The sequence below is a fragment of the Sceloporus occidentalis genome, unplaced genomic scaffold, assembly GCF_023333645.1.
Source record: "Sceloporus occidentalis isolate IW3139 unplaced genomic scaffold, rSceOcc1.0.p SCAF_1, whole genome shotgun sequence".
Classification (NCBI taxonomy): Eukaryota; Metazoa; Chordata; class Lepidosauria; order Squamata; family Phrynosomatidae; genus Sceloporus; species Sceloporus occidentalis.
This window is the reverse complement of record NW_028316981.1, coordinates 7,583,922-7,602,432: the sequence shown is the minus strand read 5'-3', so window position 1 is coordinate 7,602,432 and position 18,511 is coordinate 7,583,922. Positions and strand designations below refer to the sequence as shown.

General features: G+C 41.0%; 1 protein-coding gene across 1 annotated transcript; it reads right to left on the bottom strand.

Moving 5' to 3' along the window:
• Positions 1 to 3,028: 3,028 nt before the first annotated feature.
• Positions 3,029 to 18,296, bottom strand: LOC149320568 (uncharacterized). Its single transcript, XM_089503341.1, has 5 exons — positions 17,494 to 18,296; positions 16,095 to 16,173; positions 12,919 to 13,004; positions 11,128 to 11,248; positions 3,029 to 6,379 (listed from the first exon to the last, which is right to left on the bottom strand). Exons 1-5 carry the CDS (start codon positions 17,935 to 17,937, stop codon positions 4,593 to 4,595), a joined length of 2,517 nt encoding a protein of 838 aa, XP_089359467.1. The 5' UTR covers positions 17,938 to 18,296; the 3' UTR covers positions 3,029 to 4,592.
• Positions 18,297 to 18,511: the final 215 nt, after the last annotated feature.

Here is an 18,511-nt window from a genome sequence, read left to right as displayed (position 1 = left end):
GTTTGGTTCTCGTCCCCTTCATGGATACCAAAATCCATAGATGCTCCAGTCCCATTAAATGTAGTGGCATAGTAAAATGATGTCCCTTATATAAAACGGCAAAATCAATGTAATTGTTTTGAGATTATTTCCAGTTGTATTTGACATTTCAATAAGACTACTGTCAAGAAAGTATTTTTGCTCATTCTGGAACTTCCAGTATGCTTGCAGCACTTGAGTCTTGACTGTCATTGTCTGACAGCTTTTAAAGTTGTCACAGGTATTTGTTTATCTGTCTATAATCAATATTACCTCAGAATCTATGCCTCTGGAAAGTGAAGCACTTGAGAGAACCAAAATGTTGAGTCTACGTTGCATAAATCAGACTTTATTTGCTCAAGGACTCCCTGAAACAACATCTCAGGCTTGGCCAGATAGATCACCAACAATGGTCCTCCCTGGCCTCGCATCGGGAGGCATGGAGACGCACTATCCATGACGCTGCAGCCTTCTTCGAAAGCTCACGCCGAACGAGCCTCGAAGAGAAACGACAACGCAGAAAGAACCACAAACTGGAAACATCACCCAAGGAGACTTTTTGCTGTGCTTTCTGCAACCTGACCTGTTTATCCCGAATTGGCCTTTTTAGTCACCAACACGCTTGTACAAAGTGCGGGATGAGTCCTTCCTGAATTTTTGTTCGCGAAGCAAAGCCAGAGAGAGAGAGAGATTTGCTCAGCTGTGGAATTCTTGTTTTGGTTTTGACCAGCTATATACTAAGCCAAATTCAGTCCTGCACATTTTGTTTCCACTTTACATGTCCACATTCCTCTTATGCTCTCTGTCTCTCACACAGGGCACAAAATGGCAATGTATTGGCAGATCATTACAGATTTCTCCTTAAATATTCTGAATTGGGAAGGGAGGCATGCAAGATCATGGGCAAGCAGCATCAGCAGCATCCTCTTGACTTTGCTGTTTTCATATTAATTTCATGTCAAGTTCTCTTGGTCACATTGTCCTGCTCCCTCACTTTGGATGCCTAAACTGTGTTTTGAAAACCTCAATGGGACTTTAATTCATACTCTCATCATCACACCAGAGTAGACCTATCTGCTAGGCAAGGTACAATATTATCACCTGAAGAATTGTAGGCTGTGTCCCCGAGTTTCAGCTACTTTCCACATGCAGGATTTTGTTGTTGAGCGAGAGTTGGCAGTGAGACAAGCAGCACACTCAGGGTGACCTTTTCCAGGACACGTCCTATGTTTCAACCTTCTGTCCAGGAGAAATTCTAAAATATCCTCCATTTTGAGCATGAGTAAGAAGCATACATTTATATTTATATTAGCATTTTCAGTTTTTATTTTATAATGTCCTAATTTTGCAATTTTTTCTTATAAGTCCTACTTTTTACAGTGCTTTGTCTTCCTTTCCGGTTATGGCATCTGATCACCCTGAGTACACTGAACCTCAGTAAGCACATCAGAGCAGAAGATTTTTACTAGGTATGCTGCTTCACACTGTAACATCATCGATGATTTAGATTATGAAACAGACAACATGCTTATCAAATCTGCAGATAACACTAAATTACAAGGAGGAGCTAATACCCCAGAGGACAGGCTCAGAATTCAAAATAACCTTAACAGGCTAGAAAGCTGAGCAAAAACTAACAAAATGAATTTAAACCAGGAGAAACACAAGTTACTTCACTAAGGCAGCAAAAATGAAATGAGATATAAAATGGGTGACACCTGGCTTGACAACAGTACATGCAAAAGAGATCTAGGAGTTTTAGTAGATCACAAGCTAAACATGAATCAGCAGTGTGATGTGGCAATTTAAAAAGCCAGTATGATCTTAGACTGAAGGATAGTGCCATTCTCTTCTGCTTTGGTCAGACCTTAGCTTGGGTCCTGTGTCCAGAGGAGGGTGACCAAAATGGTGAAAGGTCTAGAAATCATGTCCTATGAAGAGCAGCTGAGGGAGCTGGATAGATTTAGCCTGGAGAAGAGAAGGTTAAGAGGTGATATGATAGCCCTGTTTAAACATTTGAAGGGATATCATATTGAGGAGGAAGAAAGCTTGTTTTCTATAACTCCAGAGAACAGGACACAGAGCACTGGATGCAAACTACAAGAAAAGAGATCCTGTCTCAACATTAGGATGAACTTCCTGACAGTAAGAGCCGTTTGACAGTGGAACATGTTGCCTGAGAATGTGACAGAGTCTCTTTTTTGGCTATCTGTGAGGATGCTTTGATTGTGTCTTCCTGCATGGCAGAACAGGGTCAGACTGGATGGCCCTTAGGGGTATCTTCCAACTCTGTGATTCTAGGACTTTTTTATGTCTGCATCTCTGTATGTGCACAGAAATTGGTGTGGGTGAGGAGATCTCAAGACTGACAGGATTTTAAAAATATTTATCTTTAATTCCTTTTTTCTATCACAAATGCCTAACCTAAAAGATGCAAGAAGACGGTCCTTTAAATTGCTGGTGCTAAGCAAGAGGGATCCACAAATCCCTGTTGATTTAGTGTAAACCAGCTAATAAGAAGTCATTTCACGTAAGAGCTCCTGACACATTATTTTGCTGCTGAAGGTGATGCACCAGAATATCCCAAAGCATTTGGAAACTGGGAATAAGATATAGAAGACGCTCTTCCATTGATCATCACCTTCTATATGCACAGAGTCAAAATAAAACAAATATTTTTTGAAAGAAAAATTCAATGTCTAATTGGGGAGGAGGGGGCTTGCAACATTCCCCTTTGTCACATGCTTATTCTTCCCAAAAAAGGAATGCTTGAAAGACCAATGGAGCATTTTATGCTCTTTCTAGAACATCCCCGCTTTGAGCTTCCACTCTTCATATCTGTAATATTCTGAAAGAGGCTGAAATGTAACATATGGTCCAAAACACACCGCAGAAATAATCCCGTTTGAGACTGCTTTAATTGCCCTGGCTCAATGCTAGGGAATTCTGGGAACTGTAGTTTATTGTAGCACCAGAGCTCTCTGACAGAGAAGGCTAAATGTCTCACAAAACTACAGTTCCCTGAATACCCTAGCATTGAGCCAGGGCAGTTAAGGCGGTCTCAAACCAGATTATTTCTGGGGGGTGTTTTGGACCATATGTATCCATCAAGCTAGATAAAATTAGTTACATTCATCTTTGACAAAATAATTCAAGATCTGCTATTTGAACTGAAACATGTAAGCATTTCTATAGACCTGTATATGTGGGTTTTATTTATATTTTAACAAAATTTATAGCCCATTAATTATCTACCATTAACTGATAAGCAAAACAAATGTCATGTTTCAAGAGCAAAAGGATCCTTACATTATTATGGCAGAATATAAATGATTTAATGTCACAAACTCTTCACTGCTGAAAGGAAACAAATTCTTGACCTATAAGGGATGGTTTTGGACTCCATCACTCCCTTTTTAGATATTAATCAGGCCACACAGCCAATAATTTTTTGAAAGCCGTTATCCAGACTCCATTAGGTACCATTGGCCTTTCTCTTTGTGTGTCTTTCCCTTTGATTGACTCATTACCTTTTTATATCTCCAAATTCATGATTAAGTAGTATTCAGTACTTTCAGTTTGCTTCATAATTCCACAAAAGATATCTCATACTGTCTTGAGAGAGGTGAACTAGGCATTTCTTTATAGCATTAGCAACAAATCCAACAATTCAAAAACCTGATTAAAATCCATTCTGGAGTCTCAGCATTCATATGGAACATCTGCTAAATTAGTGTTTCTTAGAGTAGCAATGTGAGGATCTACTAAAAAAAATTCTAATGTGACACAAAGCAATATGTATTTTGAACCCATTGGGTACAATTGTTTATTTCCTGGAAACTTGCCAGGGACTGGCAGCCGATGGCTGGTGGACCAGCATCAGTCCAAGGACTACCCAAATTTGAGTAACACTATTCTAAGTGAACTCCCTGATCTAAAGCACATTCTCTCCAAGTATCACACCCTACTGCAGTCTTATTTATGATGCGAAATAGAGTAGTATCTTCAAACATAATTTTTATGTGCTCACAGCATCTAAGTGGTTTTACGCTATGTGATTGATTTCTTTGTGTGATAACAGCATTGAGGCTGTAGTGAAAGACTGCACATAGGTTTCTCTCCAGCTGTATTGTTTATAATAAAAATTCACCTTTGACTGAAGCTTATTTCATTACAAGCCCTTATATACTCTTCTCCTTGTTCAAATTCTTCAATTTCAAATAAGGAAGGTTTTCTACTATTAAGTGGGTCCTTGTTATCCATTGGGATTTGGTTCCAGGACCTTCCATGGATAACAAAATCCGTGGATGCTCAAGTCCCATTAAAGACAATGGCACAGCAAAATTGTGTCCCTTGTATAAAATGGAATGCTATTTCAAATTTACACTTTTTTAAAAAAAAATTTCAAGCCGTGGATGCTTGAATCTATGGATAAAAAAATCTGTGGATAAGGAGGAATGACTGTACTACTACCACTATGAAGCATTTAAATGGTGTCCACTGCTAACAGTGGACCTGGTTTCTACTATATGGCCATTTTTGTGATAAGTTGTGAGAAATAAGTGAAGCACTTTCTACCATTTCACCCTTGTATGAACTGTTTGATGACGAATAAGGTGTGTCTTCTGACTGAAGCTTTTTGCACACTCAGGGCATTTAAATGGTTTCTCCCCTGTGTGAGTTACTTGATGACAAGTGAGGTTTGTCTTCTGACTGAAGCTCTTTCCACATTCCAAGCATTTAAAGGGCTTCTCTCCTGTATGAATTCTTCGATGACGTGTGAGGTCTGTCTTCCGACTGAAGCTTTTTCCACACTCAGCACATTTAAACAGTTTCTCCCCTGTGTGAGTTGCTTGATGAAAAGTGAAATTTATCTCCTTAGTGAAGCTTTTCCCACACACAAGGCATTTAAACAATTTCTCATCTGTATGAGTTTCCAGGTGACCAATGAGGTTTCTCTTACGACTGAAGCTTTTTCCACACTGAAGGCATTTAAATGGTTTCTCACCCGTATGAGTTACTTGATGAGAAATGAGATTCGTCTTTTGACTGAAGCTTTTTCCACACTCAAGGCATTTGAACCGTTTCTCACCTGTATGAGTTACTTGATGAGAAGTGAGATTTGTCTTTTGACTGAAGCTTTTCCCACATTCTAGGCATTTAAACGGCTTCTCTCCTGTGTGAGTTGCTTGATGATGAATGAGGTTTGTTTTCTGACTGAAGCTTTTTCCACATTTGAGGCATATAAACAGTTTTTCTCCTGTGTGAGTTGCTTGATGACGGGTGAGATTTGTCTTCCAACTGAAGCTTTTCCCACACTCCAGGCATTTATACAGTTTCTCTCCTGTGTGAGTTGCTTGATGACAAGTGAGGTTTGTCTTCCGATTGAAAGTTTTTCCACATTCAGGACATTTAAACAGTTTCTCACCTGTATGAGTTGACTGATGACGAATAAGATTTGTTTTCCGACTGAACGTTTTTCCACACTCAAGACATTTGAACAGATTCTCACCTGTGTGAGTTCTTTGATGACAAGTGAAGCTTATTTCATGATTGAAACTTTTCCCACAATCCAAGCATTTAAATACTTTCCCCCCTTTGTGAGATGCTTGATGACGAGTGAGACTTCCTTTGTGTCTAAAACTCTTTCCACAGTCCAAGCACTTAAACGGCATCTCACCAGTGTGAGTTACTCGATGAGAAGCAAGATTCATCTTCCAACTGAAGGCTTTTCCACACTCCAAGCATTCAAATGGTTTTTCCCTTGTGCGTGCCGTCTGATGATTAGCGAGGATTATTTTCCAGCTGAAACTTTTTCCACACTCCAAACACTGAAACGGTTTTTCCTTTTTGTGTGTTGCTTGATGGCGATTGAGATTCATCTTCCAACTGAAGCTCTTTCCACATTCCAAACATTTAAATGGTTTCCCCCCTATGTGAGCTTCCTGATGTGGCATCAATTGTGACCTCCACTTGAATCTCCTTCCACATCTCAAGCATTTAAATGGTTTTTCTCCTGTGTGAGTTCTTGTATATGAAATCAAACTGTTGGTCTTACCACATTCACTGCCTTTGACAGTGTTCTCCCCTGTGTGAATTCTTCTATGAAGATTAAGGCTTGCTTTACATCTGAAGCTTTTCCCACATGCAAGACAAAGATATTTACTCTTTCCCCTCATTTTCTGTGTTATTTCTTGGACTGAGATTTCATAAACTTTGCTATTCTGAGAAACAGGGTGTTTTTTCCCCTTCTTGGGAGTGTTAGTTTTTGCTTCATTCTCATTCATCTGTTTACACCACACTCTTCGAAGCAATGATCTGCAGAGTAATTCTTCATTCTTACTCAGTTGGTCATCCCCACCTGGAAAAGAGAAACACAACTGATCAGTGCTCAAAAGTGAAATGGAGACTGAAATCTAAGAGAGGATGCAATTCGCATGCCAACATCTACTGGCATCAAGCTGAGAAAGCTGAGAAAGCTGTTCAGGAATGAAAGAGAGAAATGGGACCCCACTGGCTTCACTGAAGAGGAGGTACTTCCTTCAATAACTCCACAAAAGATTAGAGGGCCATGCTGGTGAATCAAAACTCCAACTTAAACAAAATAAATGCATTTCTGTCCTATGCACCAACAGACTAGAATATGAACAAAACAGGGACCCTGAAGGTTCAGCCAGGGACGTAGCCGGGAGGGGGGTCCGGACCCCCCTTCCATTAGACATAATGAATGGTGTGTGCTGCCGCACTGCTGCACCCAAGCCCCATTATAATGGTGGCACTCAGTCTGAACCCCCCACCCCTTCCCCAAAATCCTGGCTACATCCCTGGTTCAGCACTCATACAATCTTATATGAAAGTCAGCAGATCAGCTTACATTACATATGTCTGGGGGATTTTTTTGTCCAACTGACATGCATGACTAGATGTTTATACTATCTTCCCAGGCTATGTGTCAAAACTGACCTACAGACGTCTTTCAGACTCCTTGCTATTAGTAGATCTTTAACACTTGTCAGGGAGGAGTTAAATATTCTGCATTTAACTTTCATTGTGTCAACCTGTTTTGGGGGAGAAACATCTAAGGCATACAAATCCACCAAGATGTAAGCATTTTCCGAACTTAGCCCAAGTGAAGCCTAATTAGCCTTTCCATTCTCTGAAAGACCAGCTCAGTTGAGCCCCTTATTCAAGTTGTTCTTGACAGCTCAATTTCAAGGATTTTGAAATCTTAAGAACTTGTGCCTGAGTTGGTCCCTCCCCACAAATACATCTCTTTTGTTTTGACCTTTTCTTCTATTCCTTTTCTGTGGGCAGACAATGTCTGCTTGGTTTCTCAGCTTAAATAAGTTGTTGCAGGAGAGGAAGCAACCTTCCTATGGATGGAACACAGTGCCTTGGTGGTTTCTGACCATTCTGGTCATGCAGACATGTGAACAGAGCTTCCCCTTCACAATCTCTCAAGACCTCAACCAGGCATTTAAAATGTGAACTCTTTAATTAAGAAAAAATAGATAGTTAAAGATAATTGTAGTTACAACAACAAAATTCCACAAGTTTTCCAATTACCTTTCCCTCCTGGTTGCCAAAGGGGGGGGGGGTGACCCCAAATAAACATTTTTAACCAGTTTATATATTTTAAAAAGCAAACAAACCACTGCTCTCCAACTCCAACTGTTGCCAACAGTATAGTCCAATTCCTTTCTGAAAGGCCTAGGAACCTAACTAGACAGTTATTATGATCTTTCTCAGGATTTCCCCCCCTGCTCAGACCAGAGCAGTTAGTACCTGTCTTCACTAAAGATCTCTCTCTCCTTCAGGATTGTGGCACAAAGAGTGCCTTACCCATGGAGACTGTGGCTCAAGACCCAGCTGTTAAATCCCATGGAAAGTTGGGATATGCATTTAAATACTGATCTGCAGAATAAATGTCACAGCATCTACAGACTTAATTAAGGATGTAATGAATATTCACGAAATATGAGCTAGCATGCTGTATATTGTGCTTTTGGGTTGATCTGATAAATAAATCACCGCATGATGGTTTTTATTGTTTGTTTTATGGCAGGGTTGGGGAGAAAATGTTTTTAAAACTATGGGGTTTTGTTTGTTTAAATCAGTTTTTTGATTTAAATAAGTTTTTTGCACTAATGTTTTAATGAAAAAGATTATATTTTATGTATTAGAAAGCTTGATCAACCATGTTTTAAAACTTTCTAACATTAACACTTAGAGCCAGCATAGTGTAGTGGTTTGAGAGCTGGGAGCTTATCCCATGATTTAATAAATCGATTTACTTCTACCCGGCTTAAATCTTAATTCAGGCCGCATCCTGATATTATTACAAGGTTTTTGCCACCTGAATACTGCCTGGGTCCATCTCTGCTTCCAGGAGTGCTCCTTCCGGCTCTTTTTGGATCCAGGAGTTTTCTGAGTTAAGAAAATGGTCGCCCAAGCAACTCCTGGAAGTAGGGATGGACCTGGGCTGTATCCGGGCGGCAAAATAGGTGGCAAAAACCTTGTGATAATATCAGGATGCCGCCTGAATTAAGATTTAAGCCAGGTAGAAGTAAATTGATTTATTAAACCATGGGATAAACTCCTTGGACTAAGACTCTGCAGACTAGGTTCTGATTCTCTGCATGGCCATGGAAATCCACTGGGTGACCTTGGGCAAGTCATATGTTCTCGACCTCAGGGAAGGCAATGGCAATCCTCCTCTGAACAAATCTTGCCAAGAAACGCCATAACAGGGTTGCCCATCTTAGGGTTGTCCTAAGTTGGAAACGACTTGAAGGCATACAACAACGTTAACAGTCCAAAGTTATTAGGCTTTCATATGATTTATATATTTCAATAAAACTTTGGGAATTATATTGACAAGCAGATAGTCTTTATATAGGAATACACTCGTCCCTCCACCTTTGTGCCTTTAACTTTTGTGGATTTGGTTATTCACAGATTTTATTCATATGTTCTCTCTGGGTCCTCCAGCACAACTCTATGGTCAACTTTAACCAAAGGTCACACTGAAAGATCTAGAGATTCCTACAGAGAAAACTCCACTAGGCATTTGTAGCTCCTCCAGAGCAATTCTATGGTCAACGTCTGGCAATAAGGAAATAATGAACAATATAAGAACCATTAAGTTTTTTGTTGTCAGCAAATTTCTTATGAATATGTATGTTTTTAAGTACAAGAGATGTATTATTATAAATGTTATTTAAAATAATTTCAATAAAAAGTATTTTTTAAAAAATCAATTAAAAATACCAGGAGTGTCATTTTGTTCTTTTAAAAAGCCATTTGGTTTAAACCCTATTTTGTGGCCAATAATGCAACCTCAGAAATCTGAAGATCAATCCATAGTTAAAAATTCATAATTTAAAAACCATATGGAAGGTACTATTCTTTAATGCTGTTTAATTCAGACAGCATATTCAGCTGTTGAATCTTTCCCAGCAGCTCTTTCCACAATCTAGGGGAGCTGGGTGACAGTTGCTAACCAGATGGGGTCACACTCCCCTTAAAGGACTGAGCTTGGGAATACTCCTGGACTTGTCGCTTCAGATGTAAGATCAGATAAATGTGACTGTCAGGAGTGCTTATTATCAGCTTACTTTCCTGGAACAGAGGGACCTAAAAACTGTAGTGTATGTTCAGGTAACCTCATGACTTGATTTCTGTAATACACTCTACATGGGGCTTGTGCTTAGTCTGGAAACTTCAACTAGTTCAAAATATGGCAGCCAGATTAGTCACTGGGACAGCTAGATGTGACCACATTACTCCCATCTTAAAATCCATTCACTGGCTGCCTATCAAATTCTGGGTACAGTACAAGGGGTTGGTTATGACCTTTAAAGCTCATCCACCCCGCACACTTAGGTCCTCTGTGATTGTGAAGAACCTCTTACAACCAATAAAGACCAGGTTGAATGTGGTTACCCAGAGGGCCTTTTCATCTGCCACTCTCAAACTATACAATGGCATGTTGGAGGAGATCCGGAACATTACCAACCTTACCAGCTTTTAAAAAAGCCATCAAGACAGATTTTTTCCAACAGGCCTTCCCCGAGTAATCACCCAGTTGCCAATGGACACGGACCATTACAGAGAATGCCCAAAATTGCCCACCCTCCCGTCTCTGACTGGTTTGATTGCATGATTATTTTTAATTTTAATTGTTTTAATATTTTACTATGGTATAGTTTGGGGAAGCAATAATATAATGTATTTCAATGTATGATGTATTTTATACTGTATTTTATTTGATATTGTAAGCCACCTTGATCCTGAGTGAGAGGCAGGGCAAAAATATATTATTATTATTATTATTATTATTATTATTATTATTATTATTATTTACCCTAGTCCTGGCTGACTGGAGTAAATGTCTGTCAGAGGACCTGAGTGTACGGGGCACATTATATGGGAGAAAATGATCCTGTAGATAACTTGGACCCAAGCCATGTAGGGACTTAAAGTGCACAGTTAGCTCAATGTACAGGGCATTACAGAAATCCAGCATTGAGGTTACCAGTGTGTGTACTACCATCTTTAGGTCATCCAGCTCTAGGAAGGGGAGCAGCTGGTGTAACAGCCGAAGCTGTCAACAAGCACTCCTGACTGTCACATCTAAAGCAGCTTCTGGAGTGGAGGATCCAGAAGCACTCTGAGACTGCAAACAGGAGGAGTGTAACCCCATCCAGCACTAGTTGATACACTTTCAAACCCAGGTTAAGATCCTCGACATTAAGCACCTTTAGAGGAGAAGGGGGGAGCTTTCCGCCATGGCCCTTAAACAACACAGTCCTTAATTTTAATGGTAGTCAGATGTAGTCCACTCCAGTGTTAGTTGGAGGAGGCAAAAAAGGCACTCTGGAGGGATACCTCTACCGGGATACCAATACAGATACACCACATCCAGGTATCACATCATCTACTGTACCCTTGACCAAGGTCTAACAGTGAAGAGCTTCCTAGGAAGAGAGACTAGAAACTAGACAGGCTAGAGGACCATAACTCAACCTGCTTTCATGTAAGAAGATTGCAGTGATTTTTAGCACTTGTAAATTGATCTGATTGACCAATAGGAAGATGAAGCCTTACCCAGGGAAGATATAAGCCCCAAATTATCCTCCATCACTTCCCTATGAAGGGTTCTTTCTCCTGGATCCAGCAGGACCCACTCCTCCTCAGTGAAATCCACAGCCACATCTTGGAAGCTCACCTGATAAAAGACACATTATCCATGAGCTAAACATGCAAACCCCAGTCAGAACAGAGAACAAGGCAGTTTGGGATTGTTCATAACAATTTAAATCTTTACACAATGGCATTCAGAATCCCATTGGTGGGCAAAGGAAAAGAGATTCTGTGAAGACCTGGGAGATGTGCAGTGAACACAGGCTGAAAAAGCATATCTCCATAACTGTCTCTCTTATTTGAGTGACTGGAGGATCTTTGCCTTATGTCTGACAATTTGTATTTGGCTAGAGTTCCTCAGAGTTTACCAATTTAGTCATCTTATCTGCTCAGATTGTAAGCAACTGTACTGCCTAGTGGGCAGATCAAAATCAACAATTAGCTTATGCAGTTACACACACTTCTTGGGCAGGATCATATCAGACAGTTATTAACAGCCTATGCATACTTCTTTCGTAGACATTCAGAGTCTAAGTTTATATTTCTTACTGTAGACTTTACCTAGACTAAACATAGTACTTTTGCAGATATGAGGTGGTCAAGGAATCTTCTTAGAAACAACAAATCTCAAACTTATAGGGCACTTGAGACTGGTGATACATGGTACCTGTAGGGCATTGCACTGTTAAGGTATAACAACATAAACCATATTTGTCATAAATGTGCATAATATAAACTATGGCCTGTTACAGACTGCCAAAATAAAGCTGCTTCGGGTCTCTTTGGAGGTATGCTATTTAAATGATGCATGGGTCCTAAGAGTCCGGAAGTCGCGCCAAAGCCACACTCCATTCCTAAGCACTGAAGTGCAGCTTTGGTGCAGCTTCTGGAGTCTTAGGATGCATGCATCATTTAAACAGCATACCTCCAAAGAGACCCAAAGCAGCTTTATTTTGGCAGTCTGTAACAGGCCAATGTTAAGGAAACAAAACCTCTCAGACAGGCATTTACATACAATTCAGTATTTGGTAGCATTTCTAATACTGTGTGGTGTATGCAGGGCATACAGCTTCTTACAGAAGTAATTTGAAATACCTTTCAGTATTCACAAACTCTGCATTAATTCAGCATAGCTACTGTAAACTATGTTCACGAAGTACTGGTAACTATCTGCTGGGCTGACATTTTACAGTATGGTAAATAGTATTCTCACCCACTCTGGAGTTGCATACAGGCAGCAGCCTTGTGTCTTCTTGGTACTGTCATGAAACTTGTCTCGAACAGATCAAATCAACTAGTTTATATGGAGCTTGCTAACAGGCTATTTACATTTTTTCAATGAGTTTACAACAGCCAAACTCAAGAAAACCAAACTGCCAGTTTTCTTCTACCCAAATATGGTGTTTTCCATGCATCAAAGCTCTTTAGTTCTGAGCCATCCCTGTGTGATCTCAGATTTCAACTCTATTAGATATTGTTTTAACAGTTTTTTTCTCAGAGTACAACTATGAAGCTTTGTAACTTCTTTATCTGGAGTTTATCTGGCATAAGACCCATATACAAACCCATAGGTGTGGAAGGGCCCAAAAAGACTGTCTAATTCAACCCCCTGCCATGGAAGAATACATAGCTAAAGCACTTATTATTATTATTATTATTATTATTATTATTATTATTACTATTATTGGCAGAAGACTTATTACAGGGTATTCAGCCTGACCCTCCTTTGGCCCATCGGGGGTCCTGACCTTTTACCTTAATCTGTCTTGCAGAAGCTGTTCTGAAACCATCATATTGGAAAGGTGTGCTTGTACATTCAGGCCGTGTCCTTTTTCTACCTCCTGTGGGAAAAGATATGGAAAAGGAGGGCATTATTTCTCATTCAAACCTTTTCAGATACAGGCAAATGCCACAGCATAGAACCAAAAATAATTGGAAGGTAATTAGCAGAATAAAAGTAATCCTGAGACTGACACATTTTTTTTTTAAAAAATGAATAAATGTGTAGTGAGCTGGGCCTCTGACACCAAGCAGATGGGTTTTAGTGTCCCTGTTAGTATCATCTGGAATACTGTGTCCAGTTCTGGGCACCACAATTCAAAAGGGACACTGAGAACCTGGAGCATGTCCAAAGGAGGGTGACTAAAATGGTGAAGGGTTTGGAAACCATGTCCTATGAGGAACGACTCAGGGAGCTGGGGATGTTTAGCCTGGAGAAGAGAAGATTAAGAGGTGATATGATAGCCCTGTTTAAATACTTAAAGGGATGTCATAATGAAGAGGGAGCAAGCTTGTTTTCTGCTGCTCCAGAGAATAGGAACAATGGATGCAAGCTACAGGAAAAGAGATTCCATCTCAACATTAGGAGGAACTTCCTGACAATAAGGGCTGTTCGACAGTCGAACACACTTCCTTGGAGAGTGATGGAGTCTCCCTCCTTGGAGGTCTTTAAGCAGAGGCTGGATGGACATCTGTTGGGGATGCTTTGCTTGAGAGTTCCTGCATGACAGGGGGTGGACTGGATGGCCCTTGTGGTCTCTTCCAACTCTACGATTCTATGACTCTATGACCCCTCAAGTAGCATGAAAAAATTAACTTGTATTAGTGGTCATGCTGGATGTTTTTTGCATTTGCTTGGCAGCTTGAAACTGGAAAAAGACAGGAAGGCTGGAAAAAGACTGGGAAAATCAATTTCCCTCCGTTACTAACCCATGGTCTATGGGTCACACTTCTACAGTTTGGTTTTCTTTGTTTGCTTCTGTATTACATAAACCTTTGGAATCCATTTGCTGCTGGTGAGGTGTGCTCCAACCCAAGGGCTCCCCATGCATGCTGTTATGGGAAATGTTATCACTTGTCAGAAACAGTCGGGGTAGAATTAGTACGAGGGTTCAATTTTACCAGTGACTATAAAGGATATCAGACTCTATCAGCAAAAGGGCTCGATTGCTTCTTTACTGTGTACCAACTACTGCACCGTTTACCAATAAACCTTATGTTAATAAGAGTCAGTGTAGTGTAGTGTTTTGAACATTGGACTAAGACTCTGAAGACATCCCCGCTCTAGCCATGGAACCCTACTGCATGACCTTGGGCAAGTCACATGCTCTAAGCCTATGAGGAAGGCAATGGCAAACCACTCCTGAACAAATCTTGCCAAGAATACCCTATGATGGGTTCACCTTATGTTGCCGTAAGACGGAAACGACTTGAAGGCACACAACAACACCAACAGCACTAACTTGTACTAGTGCTTGATTTCAAAAGAACTTTTGGAGAGACCTGGAACCACACATTGTATCAGAACAAGACAAAGTGCATGCAAAACAAGCAACCAAAGCAGGCCAAGGAGAATTAAATGGCCACAAAATGTTAGCTAGTTGCAGGCAAGAGCACAGAAATTTGATTGAGAAAGGAATTTCTATAGGAGGAACAACAGAGAACAGATGTGTATATATACATAAAAAGAGATTGAGAAAAATCTCTGGAATGGTCACTTCTCCCTTCAAAAGGAGAATTTTTTTTAACAGGGAGGGAAGTGAGAGCTGCCTGTATCAGTCTATTTTAGTCTGAAAGCGAGGAAAATCAGCCCACTGAGAACTGAGGATGCTCAGACAGAGAGGGGTGCAGGCAGACTCTTCTGGGAGGAAGCAGTGAGGCTGAGAAAGGGGAAGGGAACTGAGTGGCTGGAGTCTTACGCAGATCCTCTCCACACTACTTCATTTTGTTGCAAGTCCTGCTGGTGTCTCATAGTTGTTGTTGTGTGCCTTAAATTTATTTACAACTTGTGGCAACCTTAAAGCAAACCTAACATGGGGGTTTCTTGGCAAGGTTTTTATTAAGAGGAGATTTATCATGGCCTTCTTCTGAGACAGAGAGAGTGTGACTTGCCCAAGGTTACCTGCTGGGTTTCCATGGCTGAGAGGGGTCTCCTGGAGTCCTATTCCAATTTTCAAATCACGACCCCATACTAGTTTAACCAGGGTCAGCTTCCAAAATAGTGCACAATGAAACAGTGTAAGTTTCTATTGTTTACAGACAGTAGAGAAATACTTAAGATGTTAAGACAGAGTAACATGAGAAGTGGAATAGAGATAAAAGTGATGAAAACAAAAAATATATATTTGGAAGGTAGAGATTTAAATAGTTTTTATATGTTATAATAATTGTTTAAACTAAGGTAAAGTAGTGTAATTGTAGATGTTAGTCTGTTAGGTTTTTATGTTTTAGTTTGGTTTTTAATGTTTTTTTTAGTATGTCTTTTTATGTTTTTTGTATGGCAGTTCTTTAAGAAATGTGTGTGATATAAAAATAAAATTAAAAACAAGTGTAATTAGAGATGCATTTGGTATGATTTCATGGAATAAGAGGGTGGAGGGGAAGAAAGGTTTTCTGGTTCTTCTAATCAGTCTAGGCTCCAAGCTCTTCTCTGCACAAGGAGTGGGCAGAAGCTGGAAGTGGGCAATGGGTTTTATTCTGTGGCCAGGATGTCAAACCACAGAAGCAGCCCTTCCATCAATCTTTCCTGCAACATACACATGGAATTTCAAAGTACTGGGAAGGACATCAAAAACGTGAAAGTGCTGCAATGTACACAACTCAGCCCGAAAACAGATGGGCCAAATAAAGCACCTTCTGGCCACTTTGGGGGCATTGTGTTCAGATGACGCATTCCCCTGAAGCGGCCAGAAGTTGCGCCAAAGTTGAATTAGGGGCTAAAAAGCTGCCCCAAAAAGAGGTTGATTTAGATTGACTCTTGGCTGACATGGCATGAGAACAATGGCAGTGGCCCGCTTTGACAGCGAGATGTGTGATCACTGCAGCCTCAGCCTGACCACGGCTGGAGTGGCGTATGGCCACTCCTTTTGGCCCATCTACTTCATCTGTCGGGTATTTTGGGCACACTCAAGAGGAGGGGGCTAAGCTCTTACCCACTGAGGAGGACGCTCTGTCACAATCTTCCATGATCCACTCGTTCTTCACCTCAGTTGTCTCTTCCACAAGTAACTCCTGTACCAGAAAAAGTATGGATAGAGAAGAAAAAAGAAAATTAGGAAACTTAGGAAAACAAAGGAAAAAACAAACAAACAGGTTCATTTACACACCTCTTTATACTGAACTAGCAGTGTCTATGTGGTTTTCAACTGTAAGCTATTTGCCCCCAACAAGCTGGGTATTCATTTTAGCAACCTCAGAAGTATGTAATGCTGAGTCAAGTTTGAGCCCTTTTGTTGGTATTGAACTCGCAACCTTATGGTTTTGAATGAGTGGCTGCAGTAGAGGCATTTAACCTCTGCGCCAGCAGAGATTAAAGTACAAGGTCTGAGTGGACCACTTTGAGTGATTTCCAGAAAAAGGAGAGAAGTGGTGAGGAGTTTTACAATAAAGATATACCATAGTTTAAGAAAGCAGATGTGTTCTTGGGCATGCCTTCCTTAACATAAAATTTGGTACCAGAGACAGAAATAAAATGGAAAGAATAGAGACAGGTTACAGCACCACAAAAAAGCTAACTTTTTATATGTAAAACCAACATCAAGCAAGTGAAAAATAACAAACCAGTCCAAATTAAGTTTCACAAAAGGAAACAAAAACCACCTCTAGAGATTTCTTCCCAAATGCAGCATGCTATACAGCCAGGTATAGCCAGTGTATAAATAGAGTTATTCACCTGCCTTTGGATGTAATGAGGGTTAGAGGCTAGCTGTGGTTCTTTCACAGTATTCAAGTGTCAGGATGGCTGGAATTAGCACCCCACTTTAAGTTGTACAAATGTAGTCCTGGTCACCCCATAAACATAAATCCAGGCTTAGGACTGAATCTATGAGAACATCGAGATTGAACTTGTGTCTTCAGAGGGAGTTTAAACACTTGCAGCACAGGCTGCTTTCCTTTTTCTTGATCTCTTTTTTTTTGACTTACCAGGAGCTCCCATTTAGTGCCTGGATTAAACATCAATTGCAGTTGGCCCTCTAGATTTGCAGATTTGGCTTTTGCAGATTTCAAAACTTGCAATTTTAATTAATATGTTCTCTCTAGGAATCCCTAAGTTCTCCAGCACAACTAGAAGTTCCTAGAGAAAACACCCCTCTAGGCATTTGCAGGTCCTCCAGCATGATTCTATGATCAAGTTCTAGCAGATGTTGACCACAGAGTTGCACTGGAGGGCCTGCAGATTCCTAGAGAGGTGCTCCCTAAGTTAAAAAGAACAGTTTTTTGTGGGTTTTTCAGGCTATGTGGCCATGTTCTTGGATATGGTTGAAGAATTTTTAATATCATTGCAAATAAAAATCCTGGCTCTTTGAAATGACCAGAATGAAGCCCTCTTACCTGCTGTTCTTCCTTCTTCTCTTCTGCTTGGCTCAAGAGGAAACCTTCAGCCAGGGCCACCGCTTGGGAACTGGTCTCTGCCCCACATTGCCTGACCCAGGCTGCCATCTCTGGGGGAAGGATGGCCAGGAACTGCTCCAGGATCACCAGGTCCAGGATTTGAGCCTTGGTGTGTCTCTCTGGCTTCAGCCACAGATAGCAGAGCGCATGGAGTTGGCTACAAACCTGTCGAGGCCCCAAAGCCTCCTGGCAGCTGAACTGTCTGAAGCGCATCTGTGCATCTGAACTCAAGGCATCCTCCCTTGGGCTCTTCTGCACGGTTCTTCCCAAGAGCTCTCCTCCTCTGGGCTTATCCTGAGCAGGAGGAGCGCCTTCTCCTAAGCCCTGGTTAGATGAGTCCTGCTTTCCTGGCTTTAATCTGTTATTCCTAGCAGATGCCAACATGGCCAAAACAGCACTTTCCCCTTTGGACAGATTCTGCTAGCCACAGACCAGGATGATCATACAGACCTTGCTTCCTTTCCATTACTTTTTGACCATTCACTCCTTTCTTGTTTTGCCTTTCTTTCTGCTTCTCTTAACATGTCTCTTAGATTCTGCAGGGAAAAACTGTTTTGCTTTCTAATCCTTCTGCAATGCCGACAGGACCCTGTGAAGACATTTTCTTCCTGAGGACAAGATGGTTGCTCTTTTGGAAAACATAGCAATTCTCTCCTCCATTAAAGGGAGAGGAACAGCCAACAGTCAGCCATCCAGCGTCTGGTGTCAGAGGTGGTTATATCAGTCTGCCTGAGTGTGGTACCATAACCCTATGTCTGGCCTCCAAGTGCCTGGCAACCTTTGGGGACCCACCCCGCGGGTTTCATAGGACTTTCCGAAGCCAGGAATCCTCAGAGATGCTTCTCCTGAAACGCAGCTTACAGCACCTGCTGCTCATGGTCGGCCTCCCACCCAAGGGCTAACCATGACCACACCTGCTTAGCTTCCAAGATCACACAGGGCCTGGCGCCTGGCCTCT

Coding starts and splice junctions, on each gene's coding strand:
- LOC149320568 (XM_089503341.1), bottom strand. CDS start 17,937: ATGTTGGCATCTGCTAGGAATAACAGATTAAAGCCAGGAAAGCAGGAC. Junction 11,249..12,918: donor CTTCTGCAAGACAGATTAAG/GTAAAAGGTCAG, acceptor GTCTTTTATCAG/GTGAGCTTCCAAGATGTGGC. Junction 6,380..11,127: donor GGGGCTTATATCTTCCCTGG/GTAAGGCTTCAT, acceptor TCTCTTTTCCAG/GTGGGGATGACCAACTGAGT.